Below are 16,720 nucleotides of genomic sequence, written 5' to 3'. Positions count from 1 at the left end.
AAAATGATGTGGTTTTGTGCCAATGAAACATTTGGAGAATGCTCAGTTCTGCTGTTTCAGGAATGCTACACTGTTACACAATAATATAATGTATATTACTATGAATATGCTATTACTAGTAATGTTACTGTATCTATAGAACAGATTTGCGTGAACTGCGATGAATGTTAAGTCTGAAGCAAAATGCCTCAGTGCTGAAAGAGATGGGGGAAATTATCGCAACATGTGTCTTTTGAGAATATTTTCAACATTGGCATATTCTCACTGAACTTTAATTCTATGAGATACACCTTTCTCAGTAGAAAAATACTGCATTGACTTTTTTTTCACTACCTTCACTGGAATATGCACAAAGGATGACAAGGTTTCATACTAATGGTAGCTTTTAGTATGCACTTCTGATGGTGGTGGTGCAACACTGATAAACTATCCATTTGTCATATCTGAAGAGGAGAAAAAAGAAAAAACTTTCAATACAAGTATATGTGCTTTCATACATGAGTATAATTCTGAAGTTCTAGTGAGTTTTTTTGCAGGTGTTGAGTCAGTGTTGTCCATTTACTTTCCTTTCTCAAAATCCGAATACCATTACTTTTTGCCCTCAAAGAAATTTTATTCTTTAGTTGGAGATGCTTAGACTATCAGCGTCAAAATTCTTGTACAGCTTTTCTTTGGTGTTTATTCATTGTTGGGTTTTATTCTTCTCAAGGTCAGAGACCGATTTGAACTGAAATCTCCAGTAAAAACCATTGAAGACTTCATACGAAGATTCACTCCAAGTCGCTTGACCGCTGGATCTAACAGCAGCAGTTCCTCTAGTCTAGCTACAAGCAAATCAGTGCACAGATTTGGTTTAAGCACGCTTTCATCTACATCTACGGATAGCACTTTATTAAAACTGGAAGAGAAGCTGGCGTACTCTGCACAGATGAATAACAACGGCTACAGCTCCCAGCAGGGCAGGACGGCTGTGGGAGGTACACCCGAGGAAGGAGAACTCCGTTACGAAGCAGAGAGTCCAGATGAAGCTGCCCTTGTCTATGCAGCAAGGGCATATAACTGTTCTCTGGTTGGAAGGCTGTCTGACCAGGTATCAGTGGAGCTACCTCACCTGGGAACCTTAAGCTTTGAAGTATTACATACATTGGGCTTTGACTCCATCAGGAAGAGGATGTCAGTAGTGGTCAGGCATCCTCTCACAGACGAAATAAATGTTTACACTAAAGGAGCAGATTCAGTTGTTATGGATCTTCTTCTCCCCTGCTCTTCAGGTATACACCTCTTACTTTTGGCTAGGGGGAGTTGGGAGGCAGTTGCTGCAGATCTCACTTACTGTCTTATCTAGCAAAGTAGACTTGCCTGCTTTTCATTTTGTAGAATGGCAATCATTACCTTTCTTTCATAATACTTTGTAATTATTGCAAATTTTCTGTAAAAAATTACTGGTTTCTAACCTCTCGAGAATGACTGAAGACAATTTCTATAGAAGATCTTCTACTAGCAAGCATTATTTTAAAGGAATTTCTTGCAACTTAGCTAAAGCAATTTACATTTCTTTAGAAAAACCTGTCTGGCAGTGCTTGGACAGTTGAGTATTTATCATATGAAACTGAAGTACATCTTATTGCTGCTTCCCTGTCTTTCATTTGTAAGTCCTTACATCCTTTTGCTGAAATACATTTCATTAATCAGCACATTTTTTCATGTTTAACTGTGATGCTGAAGGGCAATGTGAATCAATCAGCCATCAAAACAGAAAGGTTGTGGCAAAAGCTGGAGAGATGCTGTTTAGACAAGAAATCTTGGCTTCAAATACATAGTTGACTAGCAAGCAGTAGACATGTAGCTGTGAACATGGAATTTCCCTAAAGCATGGAGAATTCTCCAGCACCCAAATATCCTAGGCAGCAGGGACAGCTTTAAATAGCTAATTGTAATCAGCTGGTTTCAAGAAGAATCCTGTAAGTTTTCAGAAGTTAGACTCATGGGTGTCAGTTTGCATTAATCAGTCTGCATCTGATTTACTGTATTTTCAACACTGAATTTCATCCAGTGTTTAAAGATTACCCCAGTATGAATGGACAGAGCCCCAAAGTGCTAGAGGTACTTCCCATGTTTCACTAATGCATTGACTTTGTGGTTACTTTGACATTAGTTGGAGTAAACAATTGTGAATGGCTTACACTGTGTAATTTTAGTTTAACGAAACACAGAAAAATGTTGGCATTAGTTTTCTGGTTTCAGCCATATAAATCAAAGCTGAGCCAAAAAAGTTAAGAACAACTTGTCCTTAACTAACAACAAAGTATTCATGAATAATTTTCTAGCAAAGATCTGATATCACAGAAGGCACATAGAGCATCTATGGAAACTTCTTTCCTTCCAAACTACTAACAGAGAACTTTTAGCACTGAAAAATTCTAATACGTAGAAAATAATAATTGGAAATGACTTCTCAGAATGAGAACTGAGCATTCAGGAAAGAAAAAAAAAATTTAATGCCAGCTCTAAATTGTTTTGACATCATATAACAGACTGTGTTCAAAGCTACCATGTCTTTTCACAGTAGGCTCAATGGATCAAGAAATTTTCAGGGAAATCTTGGGCAGGTCTAGGACCCACCTAGGTAAAAATAGTAAGGCCAGTTAGAAAATTTTAAAAAGGCAACATTATCAAAGTTGATATATGTCAGAGAAGAAGAAGCAGAATTCCTGTAGGTCACTGTGGGAATGAGCAATGCTTGTAGCTGGGCAAATACGGATTCCACCATCATTACAGGCAAGCAAATTGAAAGTGGTTCTGAAATTGTGTGGGAAGTTTTTTGTTTTGGTTTGGGTTTTTTGTTTATTTGGGTTTTTTTAAACCAAATTGATCTATGAGTTCTGGTGTGCTTAGCTTTTGCAAGCAATGTAAAGTGCAGCCTCTAGAACACTAAGCAGTTCCCCTTGTTTTTTCTAGTCCTCTTAAGCCCCTGCTGGCTTCAGTAATTCTGTATGTTTCAGCAGATCTGTCTGAAAAACGTTTGACATTTCTCTTGAGTATCTTTCACTCCTGGAGCTGAATTTGCTGTCTCTGCCTGCAGTATCCTAGTGTCAATGGATATAGAGAGATGTATAAAGATCTATGCTGTGGCTGTTATCTGTACTGTGGGATCTGTCATTGATGCTACCCAGTTCACTGGTGATGGTGGAACGTGTGTGTGAGAGATGTTATGCTACAATAATTCAGTCATTTATCATTTTAAGGAAATGACTAAATGGTGAATGGATACGACAACTAATCCCGCAGCTTGGTCTTTGCTCTCTTAGTTCTTCAGGGACATGTGAACTATACACTAGTCAAGCGTGTTTCTTGAGACTTGTGTCCTTAGACTGAAGGATGAAGGCAGCACCATGTCTAAAATCTCCCAGCTCTAACACCACATGGCATGAAACAAAGATTCCTGCTTGGGAGGAAGAGTATTTTAGAACATGACAAGAGAAATAGCCTGAAATCAGAAGCAGAAGTATTATGTTTTAGCTTTCTTGTGTCTTATAGGAAAGTATAAATCATCATGAGCTTCAAGATTCAAAAAGATTATGAATTGACTCTATTTGCTCTGCCTATATATCTAGTTAAGACTGTGGAACCTAGTGTATTCTGATAGCAAACAGATATTTTCAAAAGCCTTGAAATTATTCCCAAGAGTGTATTGTTTTTACTTTATCTCAACAGTCACCATGTTCATAAATGAGAAAGTTTTACTGTTTGAGTTAATACCCAGTTCGTACTGGGAACTGTGAACATAAATCATTGAGGAAACAATGACTGTGCTGGCTTTCTGCAGCTCAAGATTATGGAAGGAAATGAAGAAGCAGAAAGCCACTAGCTCTCTGTCATTCCTCTGGAGATTTCCTCCATTTTTGATGGACATATGGTGCATGTGGTCACACTGCTCAGAGCAGGCACTGCATCCCAGCTAAAAAAATCTCCACAACTGGTTTTTGTCTGCAAGAGATTCCTTCTCCCCTTCTAACTTCTGAGCACAAGATAAATCTCAGGGTAGGACTGATGAGGAACATGAATGGCTATAAGGGCTTTAGCTGTCATTGGTATGCTGGAAATGAGAACTTGCACAGAAAATAGTATACACATCTCTACTCGTAGAGAGTTGTGTCTTTGTTCATTGAAGGAGGTGTGAGCATTTGACATTATGATCACTGCATTATCACCTGTGGTATTCAGACAGATCTGAAGAGATTAACACCACTTAACCTTAAAGGGATAGAAACAGCTTTTGATGTGTTTAAGCACCTATTGACGTTTGCATCATTTAAAGCCAGTGAGCCGCTGAAATAGCCACTCCCATAAGATAATTTCATGTGGGATATGCAAAAAATACGGCATTTTTCTCTAGAACGTCTCACAATAAATTAGGAAGAATGCTTGCCTGCTTTCTTTTTCTAAAGTTAAAAAAAAACCCTCACTAATACAATAAGCCTTGAAGATTTGCTGCAGTACTTCTTCCAGAAAAAAAAAATGTTTTATGTAATACAGCAAAGTCACATGTGCCAAAAAGGTTATAATGCATTAATAGAAAAGTAGCAAAATGAAACTGTGTTAGGCTGCTGGTTCCTTATATGCCTATTTCTATATGTAGTGTAAGAAAGGGCTTTCCAATTGCAAATAATACTTGTAGGGATATCCTTCTGGAATAAAATATCTGTATTGTACCTTTGAGAGAATCAACAACAATCAGCATAGGTGGTATTAATAGGTAGATGGACAAGCCCATGAGAATATTCCTGCCAGTCAGTATTCACCACGTGACTTTAATCAGATGGGACTGAAATGAGGATATGCAGGAAATAACCACAATCTTCACAGAGTCCCTTAGGAACAACTGTGTATGTATAATCCCAGCTTTGCAGACCTAGAGAGGACAGAAAAGTCTGTAAAGGTGAGAATATAGCTGTACAGTGAGTAAAATGTTCTGATACATGGTTGACATAAATGGAAAAAAACCCAGAATATTTGGATTCTAAACTCACAGTTCCCTTATTTCTACAAAATCAATACATGTATGTGTTTATGTTGGAGCACCTGAATGCCCAATTGCCAGTCTGCTGCTGTATAAATATGAAAGTACTGAATGCTATGTAATTTTATAGACAGGCAGATATATGTATGCAGTCAATATCTAGCAAGATCAAATTCAGTATGAGTGCACACTGGGTAAATGGGCACTGAAAAGTATAAACAGTAAGATATTTAGGCCATCTAATTTATATACCTGTATTAAGTGCTTAACATAATGGCGTAGTGCCCACAGGCTCTCAGAATGAGAGGTGAGCACATTCAGTGCTGAAATGAGAATGTAGAAGGTCCCTTGAGGTGCCCAACCTTCTGGTGGAGTGGTCAACTGACTGACTGCTTACTGCCAAGTACCAGTAACTCAAAAACTGGATTTAGTAACAGCTTCAGTTACAGAATTATATCCTGAAATGATTCTACATCCCCTGAAAATATTCAGACTTCAGTAAAAAAAATAAAGTGTATCACATCAGGGAATAGGAAAACCTGCCAGAAGGTACCAGTTTTCTCACTCAATGGTTCCAATCTAAAAACTTATCCCTGGTATGTTTACTTAAGGGCTAACCTTGAAATTCATATTACTAATGATTACTACCACAGTACCTTTTTCAAGACTTGTCTTGATCCTAGATGATAAAAAAAAATGCATTATTGCTTGTTTTTAGTTTTTAGAGACCTCATTTCATGTAATAAGATGGAACAAAATGTGCTGCTATTACATTTATTACTGTATGTTGATCACAGGGTGAGCACACTGCACCAGTCCCAACTAAAGAGAGAAAAAAACCAAATCTTCAGTCCTCATTTTGAGTAGTTACACATAGCTTTAAGAGAAGGGTAAAGTTAAGTGGAAGTTTTGCTAATGAATCCAAGGAAGAAGCTAGCTGTGAGGTCTGCAAGTGCAAATTCTCCTCTAAATGAAATCACAGACATACCCAGAACTTCTTGCATTGATTCAGGCTGATAGGAAGTACCAGTAGAGCACTAACAAGACAAAAGGACCTTCATGCATTCAGATATTCAAGCACTGTTTCTACTTCTTTTAAGATATTAGCCTTGGTGGAAGATTGAGTGCTATTTTTAAGTGTTGTTTTTCTGCACATGATGAGCTGTGGAGAAGCAGAAAAACATTTGCTTGTGGTGTATTTGAAATCATACTTCTATTTCTGACAGTATTGTTTGCTGTGAAGTTTATCATGATTTCTTAAAATATTCAGGCAAAAGAAATACTTAAAGAGTAAAAAAAGGTCTTTCACACGTACATTCACAGTGACTTTTTTGAAGAAGACAGAAAAGAGAACAAAAAGACTTTTTTTCTTTTTTTTTTTCTTTCTTTTTTTTTTTAATGGAATGTTTTACTTCAGTTTCCCAGGAAATATCAACACCTCTTTAAAAGTATCAGTTATAAAGTGCTGGTACAGTGAGTACTATATACAAGTTTTTATTCTCTGAGGCAATTCAGCTGCTGTTATTTTTCAACGACTAATTTATGGTTTTATTCTTATCTAGATGACCCTCGGGGCAAACATCAAAAAAAAATCCGAAGCAAAACTCAGAATTACCTTAATCTTTATGCTGTAGATGGGCTGCGGACCCTCTGTATTGCAAAAAGAGTAAGTAAATGCAGGCTTTTAGTTTGCTTTTAAAGAGAGTCTTGACAAAGATTACTGAAGGTATTTATTATTTTATTGTTCTTGATTCATAACCTCTTTTTCATTTTATTCAGTAAAGTATGAATGCCTTCGCATCATATTGACTGTGCCCTCACATACTCTTTGTAATAGGTTCTCAGCAAGGAAGAGTATGGCTGTTGGTTAAAAACTCATTTAGAAGCAGAATCCTCTATTGAAAATCGTGAAGAACTTCTGTTTCAGTCAGCACTGCGGATAGAGAAGAATCTTCATCTGCTAGGTAATAAAATGAGAGCTGGACATGAAATTAAAATGTGATAAAAATTCTGAAAGCTTGGCTATGAAATCTGTTCTTCCCCTTAAATTGTTTCTGACAGTATAGAAATTGGCTTCCGTGTGACTTTATCATGGCTGTCATGTGCAGCACAACAAAGGAATAGGATATAATTAACATAAAAGACATACCCTGTTTTCCTTGCTCCTGCCAACATTTTAGCACTAGTGAAACAAGTGGAGTAATACTAGGGATGAATTTGACACAATATCATAAATGGGAGCTGCTGCTCTAAACAAGAGGAGACCTGGCCCAAGCTGTCTACAGAATTTCATTAGTTCAGTGCTGCTTCAACATGTCAGAGACTTCCCTGACTCCAGGGGCACCAGAGACACGCATAAAGCAAAACTCACAAACTGCATCTGTGAGAGGCATCAACTTTCATATACATCAGGCTGTGATACACAGTGCACTCAGGGCCTGTGTATCTGTGGCAAAGGGTTTCACTTAAAATCAGTGTATGTAAAAAGTATTGCAAGAGCTAAGTCATACTCTTTTGACTTGAGATGTTGAAAGCACTGAGATTCTAAAATGTATTTACATATAGTGGTACACCATGCATCCAGCTGCTTTCTGTGACAAAGAAACTGGCACAGCCATACCACTGTTGGAGAAAATTACCTTCACCAATTGCCCGCATGCCTGTCTCTGGGAGACAGATCCACCTCACCCAACTTCTAATGCATCTACTACAGATCTCTAAGGCTCATCATATAACCAGTGGGGAGACAAAAAAAGTGTGGTTCATTTGGTCTGATTTAGGTACCTGCTTTAGGATTAGATTAATCGTGCCCTTAAAGTGTCTGGTTTTCTTCCCTGACTTAAAGGAGGGCATGAATTTCCTAATTCAGACCAGAGTAATCAAGATCCCACCATGCGTGTACCTGTTGGCCCTGGCTGCAATCTAAGGTGGAAAAAAAAAAAAGGAAAAAAAAAAAGTGAAATTGAGCTGCTAGACAAATAAATGAGCTCTGGCCAGTAGTAAACTATCAGATCAATCATTCCCCAAGAACCTCATACTGTGGTTTGTAGCTTGCAATGATCAGTCATCATTAGGTTGTGGGAATAAAAATTCAGTCTGGAATATATTTTTCTTTATTTGAATAGCAATAGCTTTCCCAACATTGCCCTGTGAATGTGTTTTCATGTAAATGACTGGTGCTCAGACTTAAGGGGATTTCTGCTGTTAACTGTTCTTTTTTCAAGGAAGAACCAGAGAAGAAATAATTAGCTGAGAAAAGTTTATTTTGTTTTTCCTGTTGTTCCAGGTAACTTGCATGTTTGTCACTTCCTCATTTGCTAGTGGCAGGGCTTGCATTTCCTCACAAGGTGCTCTGACTCTCAGTGGAGCACTGATGTAACAGTGGTGACACTGAGCTTGGTCCTGAGTGGCTTTTTGCCACTTTTCATATATATGAAAATCTTGTCTCAGTCAGCTGATTTATGTAAGTGCGAAATAGATACCCAGTCTCTTAGAACAGGTAGAAAGATGCATTGAAAGCATGAAAATACACATTTTACTCTCACCACGCCATCAGCAGATTAATGATTCATTCTCTGCTATATCTCATTTGGTCACCAGTGTCTTTCTGCAAGAGCAAAGAGCAGCAACAAGGCACAAAAAGGTTTATGTTTGCAGTCTCATTTACCAAGCTGCAGTCCAGCTGTTACTCCCCTTCAAAAGAGGAATTTTTAGTGACTCACTCTCTTGCTGAGAAAAGGTAGTTAAGACCTTTAGGAATTGAAATGATCTCCAAGAACCAGTAGCTTCTCTAGCAACATTCAGCAGAAATGATGTGGATATAGAGCATAGAGACAATAAGCCTTGTGAACCTCTGGGACTAGGAGTGGCATCTGGTTGCTTTTGACATTTTGAATTTTGGATTTGTTGTTTACTGTTGATGCAACTGTTCACCGCAGCTACTTTCCATTCTTCCTCCTCAATACCCCCAAAAAGCTGCCCAAATCTTGCAACCATTGATAGTTTGGTTGTTTTGATAGTGCTGGTTGTTTTGGGGTTTGTTTTGTTTTTTAATCTAAGCTTAAAATTTAAGGGCAACCCTAGGTGGTGATTTAATACAGAATATTTTGCTTTTTTTTATGTGCTTAGGTGCAACCGGCATAGAGGACCGTTTGCAGGATGGTGTTCCAGAAACCATTGCAAGCTTGCGCAAAGCTGGGTTGCAGATTTGGGTTCTTACTGGAGACAAGCAAGAAACAGCTGTTAATATTGCATACGCCTGCAAGCTACTAGATCACGATGAAGAAATCATCACTTTGAATGCTGAATCACCAGTAAGCAGATCCAATATACAAGTTGACTAATGAATTAGTTTTGCTTTATTTTCAACTTGTACAATTAAGTTTGATGGCTTTTTTCCTTTTCCTCTTTTTTTTTTTTTTTAACTTCTTTTCCTGCTTCATCTGTAATATTCAGGTAGGACATGTCTTTGAATACTTATCAGTGAATCATGCTTCTAAATCATAGCCTCATGTATCACAGCCTTAGTGAGAACATGTAATTGTGTGTAGTTAACTCCACCATGAATGAAAATATGCCATAGCAGCATAAATCACTTTCTTAGGTATGCATTTTCAAAACATCCCTGTTTCTGTTTGTTGGCACTAATGGGTCTAAAGGGCAACCTGTTATTAAATACATGTTAAGAAAGAAAGCAATTGATAACCTGTTGAGAATTTGTGCTTTATTTTATGCCACTGAAATGTAGTATTTAGATAACTCATTCATGTTTTCTCAGGTGGCTTTTTCTCTGGAGATAGAAGCAATATTTAAATTTTGATGCTAACAGTGAGAGGCAGAAAAGCACATCTACAGTAACACCTTGCTTCCTAACAGACCTTTTCTAATCCTTCTGAATTACTGATCTTTCCTGTGCTCAACTTGTTGCAAGCAGTCACAAAGAGTTTACTGATACGGTCTAACACACAAGGAACCAGACTGATAGTGCTGTAGTCCTTTTATGGGGTGATAAAATTGGACTTCAGATCAGCAGAGGAGAGGTAGGCCATCAGTATTCAGCTCCAATTTCATTCAAAAAGAAAGAAAAGATAACAGCATTTTCCATTCTTGGGTGTATCAACTGAACTGGTAAATTAATTTTCCATGGTTTTTCTTTTTAGTCATACTTTGCTGTAAGACCAATTGCATTTCTTCTACATGTTCATATATTCTCAATAACATTTTCTAGTTGAGTAAGGCTAGGAGAAAGATTTCAGCTTAAATAACCCTTTAATTGGCCTTTAACAATGCATAACTCTTTGATCTGAGTTGTGGGCGTATACATGGTGCTCATCACCATAATGGTGTTCATCACCCTACTTAACTTGGTACCAATTATATATCATTTCCTAGCACTGTTATTCTGAGAAGGAGCTAAAAGAAATTAATTTAGCATACAAAAGTACATGTTAAAGAAGAATTAGATTTTAAGCCTTTCTACTCTTTACTGTTGTTATACCTTATGCAAGAATTAAGTGTGTTCAGAACAAGTAGAAGATTACTAGAAATCAAAACTTTTAACAGTGCAGCAAATAATACATTGCCCATATTAGTTATGCCTAAACATAGAGCAAACAGAGGCCTTTGAATACATGTTCGTTTCTCTCAAGCATTTCTATTTTGAATTTTTTTTCAGGAGACATGTGCTGTCTTGCTGGAACAGTGTCTGCAATGCGTACAGTCTAAATTTTCAAACACAATAGACGGAGCTACTGGAAACATGACTGTTGGGTTCACCCCTCTCTATCCACCCTCTTCCTCTGTGCTTTCCAGCTTGGGCCTAGTCATTGATGGAAGGACTCTAGCTTATGCCCTGGAACCTGCGCTAGAAGATAAATTTCTTGCACTAGCCAAGCGATGCCGTTCAGTACTGTGTTGTCGCTCTACCCCACTCCAAAAGAGCATGGTAGTGAAACTAGTCAGAGACAAACTCAAAGCAATGACCTTGGCAATAGGTAAATACCTCAGTTTATACTAGCCTGCCTTGATGTATACTGTGACTTGAAAATTTTGATTTTTTTACATGGAATAGGACCCTCCCAGCTGCCTCACAGCTGAAACAACCTTCCAGTTTAGTCTGAAAATATGTTGGACAATTCTAATATATTTATTCTAACATATTTAATCAAAACCAGGATAGAGCTCTGGAGCAGTAGTTGGGATTTCTTCCTACAGAAATTAGGTAATCAGGACCCAGTTATGCTAAGAGGTTTTGACATGTCTGAACACAGCTGTGAAGAACTGGGTTACCTTATGCTGTGCAAAACACTATTTTGCAATCACTGTGTTACACCCCAAAAAACACTGCTCAGTGCTGTTTCATCCAATCGTGCTTAAACTCAAGGTTCTGTGTTTATCATCACAAGTCAGCCATACAGCAAAGGCTATGACTTGGCCTTGTCGTTATAGAGAGTGGATTTACAACTGGTGTTATGCCAACACTTACACTTTTCCCACCTAATCGCTCAAAGGCAGCAGGGAGACTTTGGCAGTCCATCTGTCTTAGGTTTGACAGGATCTTCCATGTTTCTATGATTTTTACACAAGTCAAATAGCTCTTCTTTCACTATCTCAAGTTTAGGTTCATGTTTCATTAGAAGATATGACTTCAGCATATACTGTCGCAAGTACACTTGCTTTCATCTACCTGTATGGTTAATTATGGCTGGAACACATGTGGGTGGGACTTGGCTGTGAGAAACCCTAAGTACATATAATAATTGCCAGACTTGTGTGACATCAACATCACCAAGTATGTATTGATTATCACAATCTTCATGCTCAGTATATTATATCTTGCTCAAATATGACTCCACCCCTACTGAATTTATATATTTGGCTAACTGACTGTGGACATAATCATTTGCATATGTTGTAAAAAACATCTGGCTCGTTAACTTGAATTATCCAGAATGCTTAAAAACACTAGTGGAGACTACACAGCTTGTATTTTCATTCTTAAACTTATGAGTTGAGCTTAAGCTCCTGCTCAGGCTTAAAGCCTAGCTGTATGCATCCTCTCTTTTAACCAGCATGAGTTAACTTGGGTTGTATCACCCAGTCACAAAGACATCGGCTTTTGTCTGGTGAGAGGATACCACTCTTACACATGCCAGCAGCAATGGTGACATGTGGTATGCACCTCAGCCACTGGACTTCAAAACCAAGTGTCTTGTCATAAGCTAATACAGTATCATTTTCCATTAGTACACTGGCTATAAGTTTAAGAGGTTAAGAACTAGATACATATCTCATTCTGGTATCCTGTCTATGGCACCTGTCACTTGTCGTATCACGGTTAGAAGCAGAGTGGGGGGTGGTGGCTCTGCAACCATCCTAATTAAATCTGCCATTCTTGGGTGTATTAAAGATCTCAGACTGGTCAACCCTAGTCTTGACTTTTTCTTTCATTCATCTGCTTTTTAACTTCCTTTAGTATTTTTAGTGTAGACATTTTCATTTGCTTTAGGCCTTCTTGCACATTTAATTCTTAGTCATACCTGATTGCAGGCAGACTCTAAATCAGGAAGCAGTATTGGGGATGCTTATATTCAGCCTTCTACTGTTTTACTATTGGTGCAGTTCAGACCTGATACCTGAATTTTAGGTATTAAAAAGAGATGGATTTGTTTTATTGTTACTGTCCTGTGATAAAAAGGTCTAAAAAGATTAGAATGTCCTGGAAATTTTGCAAGCTTTAAACCTAATATTCTAAAGGTGTATCCTTTTCTACTGCACATCTCCCTTACTATACCCAGTCAACATTTAGTAAACGTCTCAATATACTCAACCAACACTCAATAACAACTGTTTTTCCTTTGTTTTGTTGCTGCCAACTGTTGTTGTTCTTCTAGTGACAACAAAACTGCATTTTGTCATCTTTAGGTGATGGTGCTAATGATGTCAGCATGATCCAAGTGGCAGATGTTGGTGTGGGGATCTCTGGTCAAGAAGGCATGCAGGTAATGTTGCTCATGCAGTGGAAAGCACTCCCATGACAGCATGAAACAGCCGCTTTCTATAGGTCAGATTGTTCAGGCTGCCTCTGGACAGTCAGCACAAATAAAGGAAAAGCAGCAAGCTGTACTGAGGACTGTCAGTTCTATCTATAAGTTGTCTTTATAACTTCTGTCTTATAAGGGTTCTTTCAGCTTGAGTTTGACCTCACACCTGTTCTGAGATTTGTGATGAGTTTACACACACTCTGCCTTCTCAGAAAATTGAACTTACCACATCCCTCTAAGCAATATGATTAAAAAATAATTAGCTAAATAATTGTTTAAAGGACAAAAAAAGCTCAGCTATGCATTATTCAGGAAATAAATGTTCATCTTATGCTGGCTTTTATTCTCCTCTCTCTTGGGTATACTTCTATGGAGTGTCTGCACAAGTCAGTACAATTAATGTAGATTATTTGCATGGTGTGGTGGTGACACTTAGCCCAGTCACCCACACATCTCACTCACTCAGCTTATTCAGACGGCAAAACAGTAAAGAAAGTAGAAATTGTGGCCCTTTGCAGAACCACTGCTCCTTACACCTTATAGCAGGTCTTGGTTTGGCCACATTTCTAGTCACAGGGAATGGCAGGATGAGGTTGCTTACCTTGTTGCTTACCTTCTGGATGTGTTCCACCTATAATTACTGCATTTACCACTGTGTAAGAGGCACTTCTCTCCCCAGAAGAGATGTGTATGTATAGGATGTGTGTATTATCTCAGCCTCATCTACTGCTAGTGCAGATCAGTTGCAGTGTTGGGACCCAACGTGGCAGTAAGACACAGAGAATGAGAAAGATACTGCACTTCCACAACCTGCCTTGTATTTGGGCAGCTGACTGCATGAGAAAAGAGAGTAGCTGAGTATGTCAAATAGCTCTACAAGGAAAGTGGGAAGTGTTTACATCCTAAAGACCTGAGCAGATGAGCATGCTCCTTAACTTAGTTACCAGTGGGTGGTTCTCTGACCCAAATTGCATTTTTTGCAGCATTGGCTGGATGTTTTGCTCAAAAGGGAAGAGAGATCTCCTTCACACAGTGCACAAATTTGCTATAGAGTTTTATTTCATGGGATTTCATGAATGCTGTAATTTATTTGGGTCAACACACAAACTTATGAAACAAAAGTCTAAGTGAGTTATGAACTTGGATATGAACATTATGCATTTTCCGACTCCAGATCAGTAGAAGCTAGGACAGGTCACTAGAGAAAAGTCAGTATTTCTTAGTTATCATACACAATAATTATATATTTCTTACCATACACTTTTCAATCTATATGCATTCTTCAAATCCTGCATAACTTCTGCAGTATCACTCTGCAGGCAGTCCAAGCTCCAGAGACCTCAGAGAAGGCTGGTTTTGTGGGCTCCCCTCCAAACCAATCAATTCAAAAAGTTTGCTGGAAACTTTTTTCATGGGTCTTACCACCTCTTATGAACTTAACAATAAGCTCTCTCATCTGTGTATTAATTCAGATCACTTTTTTCCCTAATGCAGACATAGACTGCTCATAGGCTTTTTTATTTTTCTTTTTACTCCTTGCCCCTTTATGCCACTTTCAGTTAAGCTAATACACTTACAATAACCAGTCCTCAAATCCCCCTGGCTTTTGCAGTGTATCCACATCTGAAAGCTATTTTTTCCTTAACTCATTAAACTACCTGGTTTTATTTGTAAATGAAAATTCAGCAGAGTGGAAGATGTTTATAGATCCCTTCCCTTACTGCAAGTCCTAAGGAACCACACAGACCTCTTTACTATAAACTGTCAGAATTGTACACACACAGGTACTCAGAAGGCGTTGAGCATTTAGAAGCCTAAGGCAGCAATACTGTCTGATTTATTTTCTTTCCACATTCTGTGGAAGCATGTGGAGCTGGAAGAAAAAAAAAAATAAAATGTGAAAATCAAGTGGGTATTTTGAGCTTAAGTAAACATGCAAATGTAGTTGGATAACATATCTTTCTCTCTGTGTTCCTCACCATAATAAAAATGGAATAAAAAAAGAAAAAAATCGTGACACTTCTCACAGTCTGCTGAGAAGTACTATGTTAGAAGCACAAATGAAGCTAACGGTTTTGTTTTGACATTGGAATAGGCTGAGATGAGGTGGAGGACAAGGAAGCAGACAGCATAGCTGTGTTCTCCTCAAACTGCAAGATAGCTGTATGTCTGCAAGACAAATCAGACTTCTGTGCAGGGAAGTAATAACAAGTGTGTCTCAGTACCTGAGAAATCCTAGGATGTGTCAACATATTAAGAAGTGTCTCAGTCCTTATATATATCTACTGCTGAAACTGCAATGAATTCTTACACCTTCTTTTGCACACTGTTTTAGAGTTTATTTTAATAGCTTCTACAATCACCTACTTGGGAAAACTGAGCCGTCTTGATGTTTTACCAAGAAAGAGAATTAGGAAAATTTAAAAGGAAATATGTCTCTCATTTAAAAATATAGCCAAAATATACCCAGCAGAGTGTAAGGAAGATACTGCTCCTTTGGAGTTTTTCACCTTTCCTCCTGTTTTTGCTGAACTGAATTGTGAGAAGAAAGGTGATAACAAAATAGAAAATTAAATGTAAAATTATATTAAACAAAATCTTAGTGTGGTCCTAGGGATAAGGAAAATCATGAAACAACCATAATAACATAAGTAGGTCTCATCTAGTGTACAGTACCCTGAAATTTAGTCAGAATTAGAGGGAAACTGTGATTCATTTTGTCAGTGTCATCTGACAGTCTGCACAGTCCCAGAGGAGTCTCATCTAGTGTGATTTTTTTTCTCATACATAGTGTCAGAAAATGTGCAATTTTAAAAATCCCTCAAAATACTGATAGAACAGCCAAGTAAACTGTATAAATGAGGTCTGAAAATTAAATTAAAATTAAATTAATATTTCTATTGTTTTGTCTTTTAAAGTCAAATCAGTATGATGCAACCACTTAATTATGCTGTTCTTATTTTATTCTCTGGAAATACATTTTGCTTTGTAAGTACGCTGTCGTTTTTACAGAGAAAGATACAGCCACCAAGGTGTTCACACATGAACCCTGAGCCTTCATGCTCATGAAACTGCAATTGTCAGCCATTTTCCCACCTCTTGCTTTTTGTTGTTGCTTGTCACCATCTGCAGTGTAGGCTGTAATCTCCTCTGGGTGAGGACTGGTTTGCCTTGCATGTCCTGCCAAGCTGCCACATTTGCTCATGAGTATTTCAAATCCATGCAGCAATAGCTGCATTTCATAAGCACTGTCATGAATTTCATTCTTCATGAGTACAACTTCCACTGACTGTAGGAGTCGAGAATATGACTAGATTAATTGTTAGTGTTGAAGGTGCTGCTTTACAATAATGATTCCAACTTTTGTTTCATTAAAGGCGGTGATGGCAAGCGACTTTGCAATCCCAAGGTTCAGGCATTTGGAGAAGCTTTTGCTTGTTCATGGCCACTGGTGTTACTCCCGACTCGCCAACATGGTGCTGTATTTCTTCTACAAAAATGCAGTAAGTGTTTGATTTGGCAGCTTTATGGAACCACATGTTTCCAGGGTTTATTTTGTGCTAAGTGAGCATTAGGTCAGCCTTCAAATGGTTTATAAATAAGCTGCAAAGAAATGTGCAGAGCTGAAAGACAGCTGGCTGCCATTTGCAGAAATACG

General features: G+C 38.1%; 1 protein-coding gene across 1 annotated transcript in view; it reads left to right on the top strand.

The window, feature by feature from the left end:
- ATP10A (ATPase phospholipid transporting 10A (putative)) overlaps nt 1-16,720 on the top strand; it is a 110,640-nt gene that overhangs the window by 84,758 nt on the left and 9,162 nt on the right. Inside the window, exons 10-16 of the mRNA XM_058828620.1 lie at nt 710-1,271; nt 6,583-6,686; nt 6,858-6,984; nt 9,149-9,333; nt 10,695-11,013; nt 12,944-13,020; nt 16,440-16,565. Coding sequence (XP_058684603.1) covers nt 710-1,271; nt 6,583-6,686; nt 6,858-6,984; nt 9,149-9,333; nt 10,695-11,013; nt 12,944-13,020; nt 16,440-16,565 — 1,500 coding nt within the window. The remainder of the gene's footprint in view (nt 1-709; nt 1,272-6,582; nt 6,687-6,857; nt 6,985-9,148; nt 9,334-10,694; nt 11,014-12,943; nt 13,021-16,439; nt 16,566-16,720) is intronic.

The sequence above is a fragment of the Poecile atricapillus genome, chromosome 1, assembly GCF_030490865.1.
Source record: "Poecile atricapillus isolate bPoeAtr1 chromosome 1, bPoeAtr1.hap1, whole genome shotgun sequence".
Classification (NCBI taxonomy): Eukaryota; Metazoa; Chordata; class Aves; order Passeriformes; family Paridae; genus Poecile; species Poecile atricapillus.
This window is presented reverse-complemented; position numbering and strand designations above follow the sequence as displayed.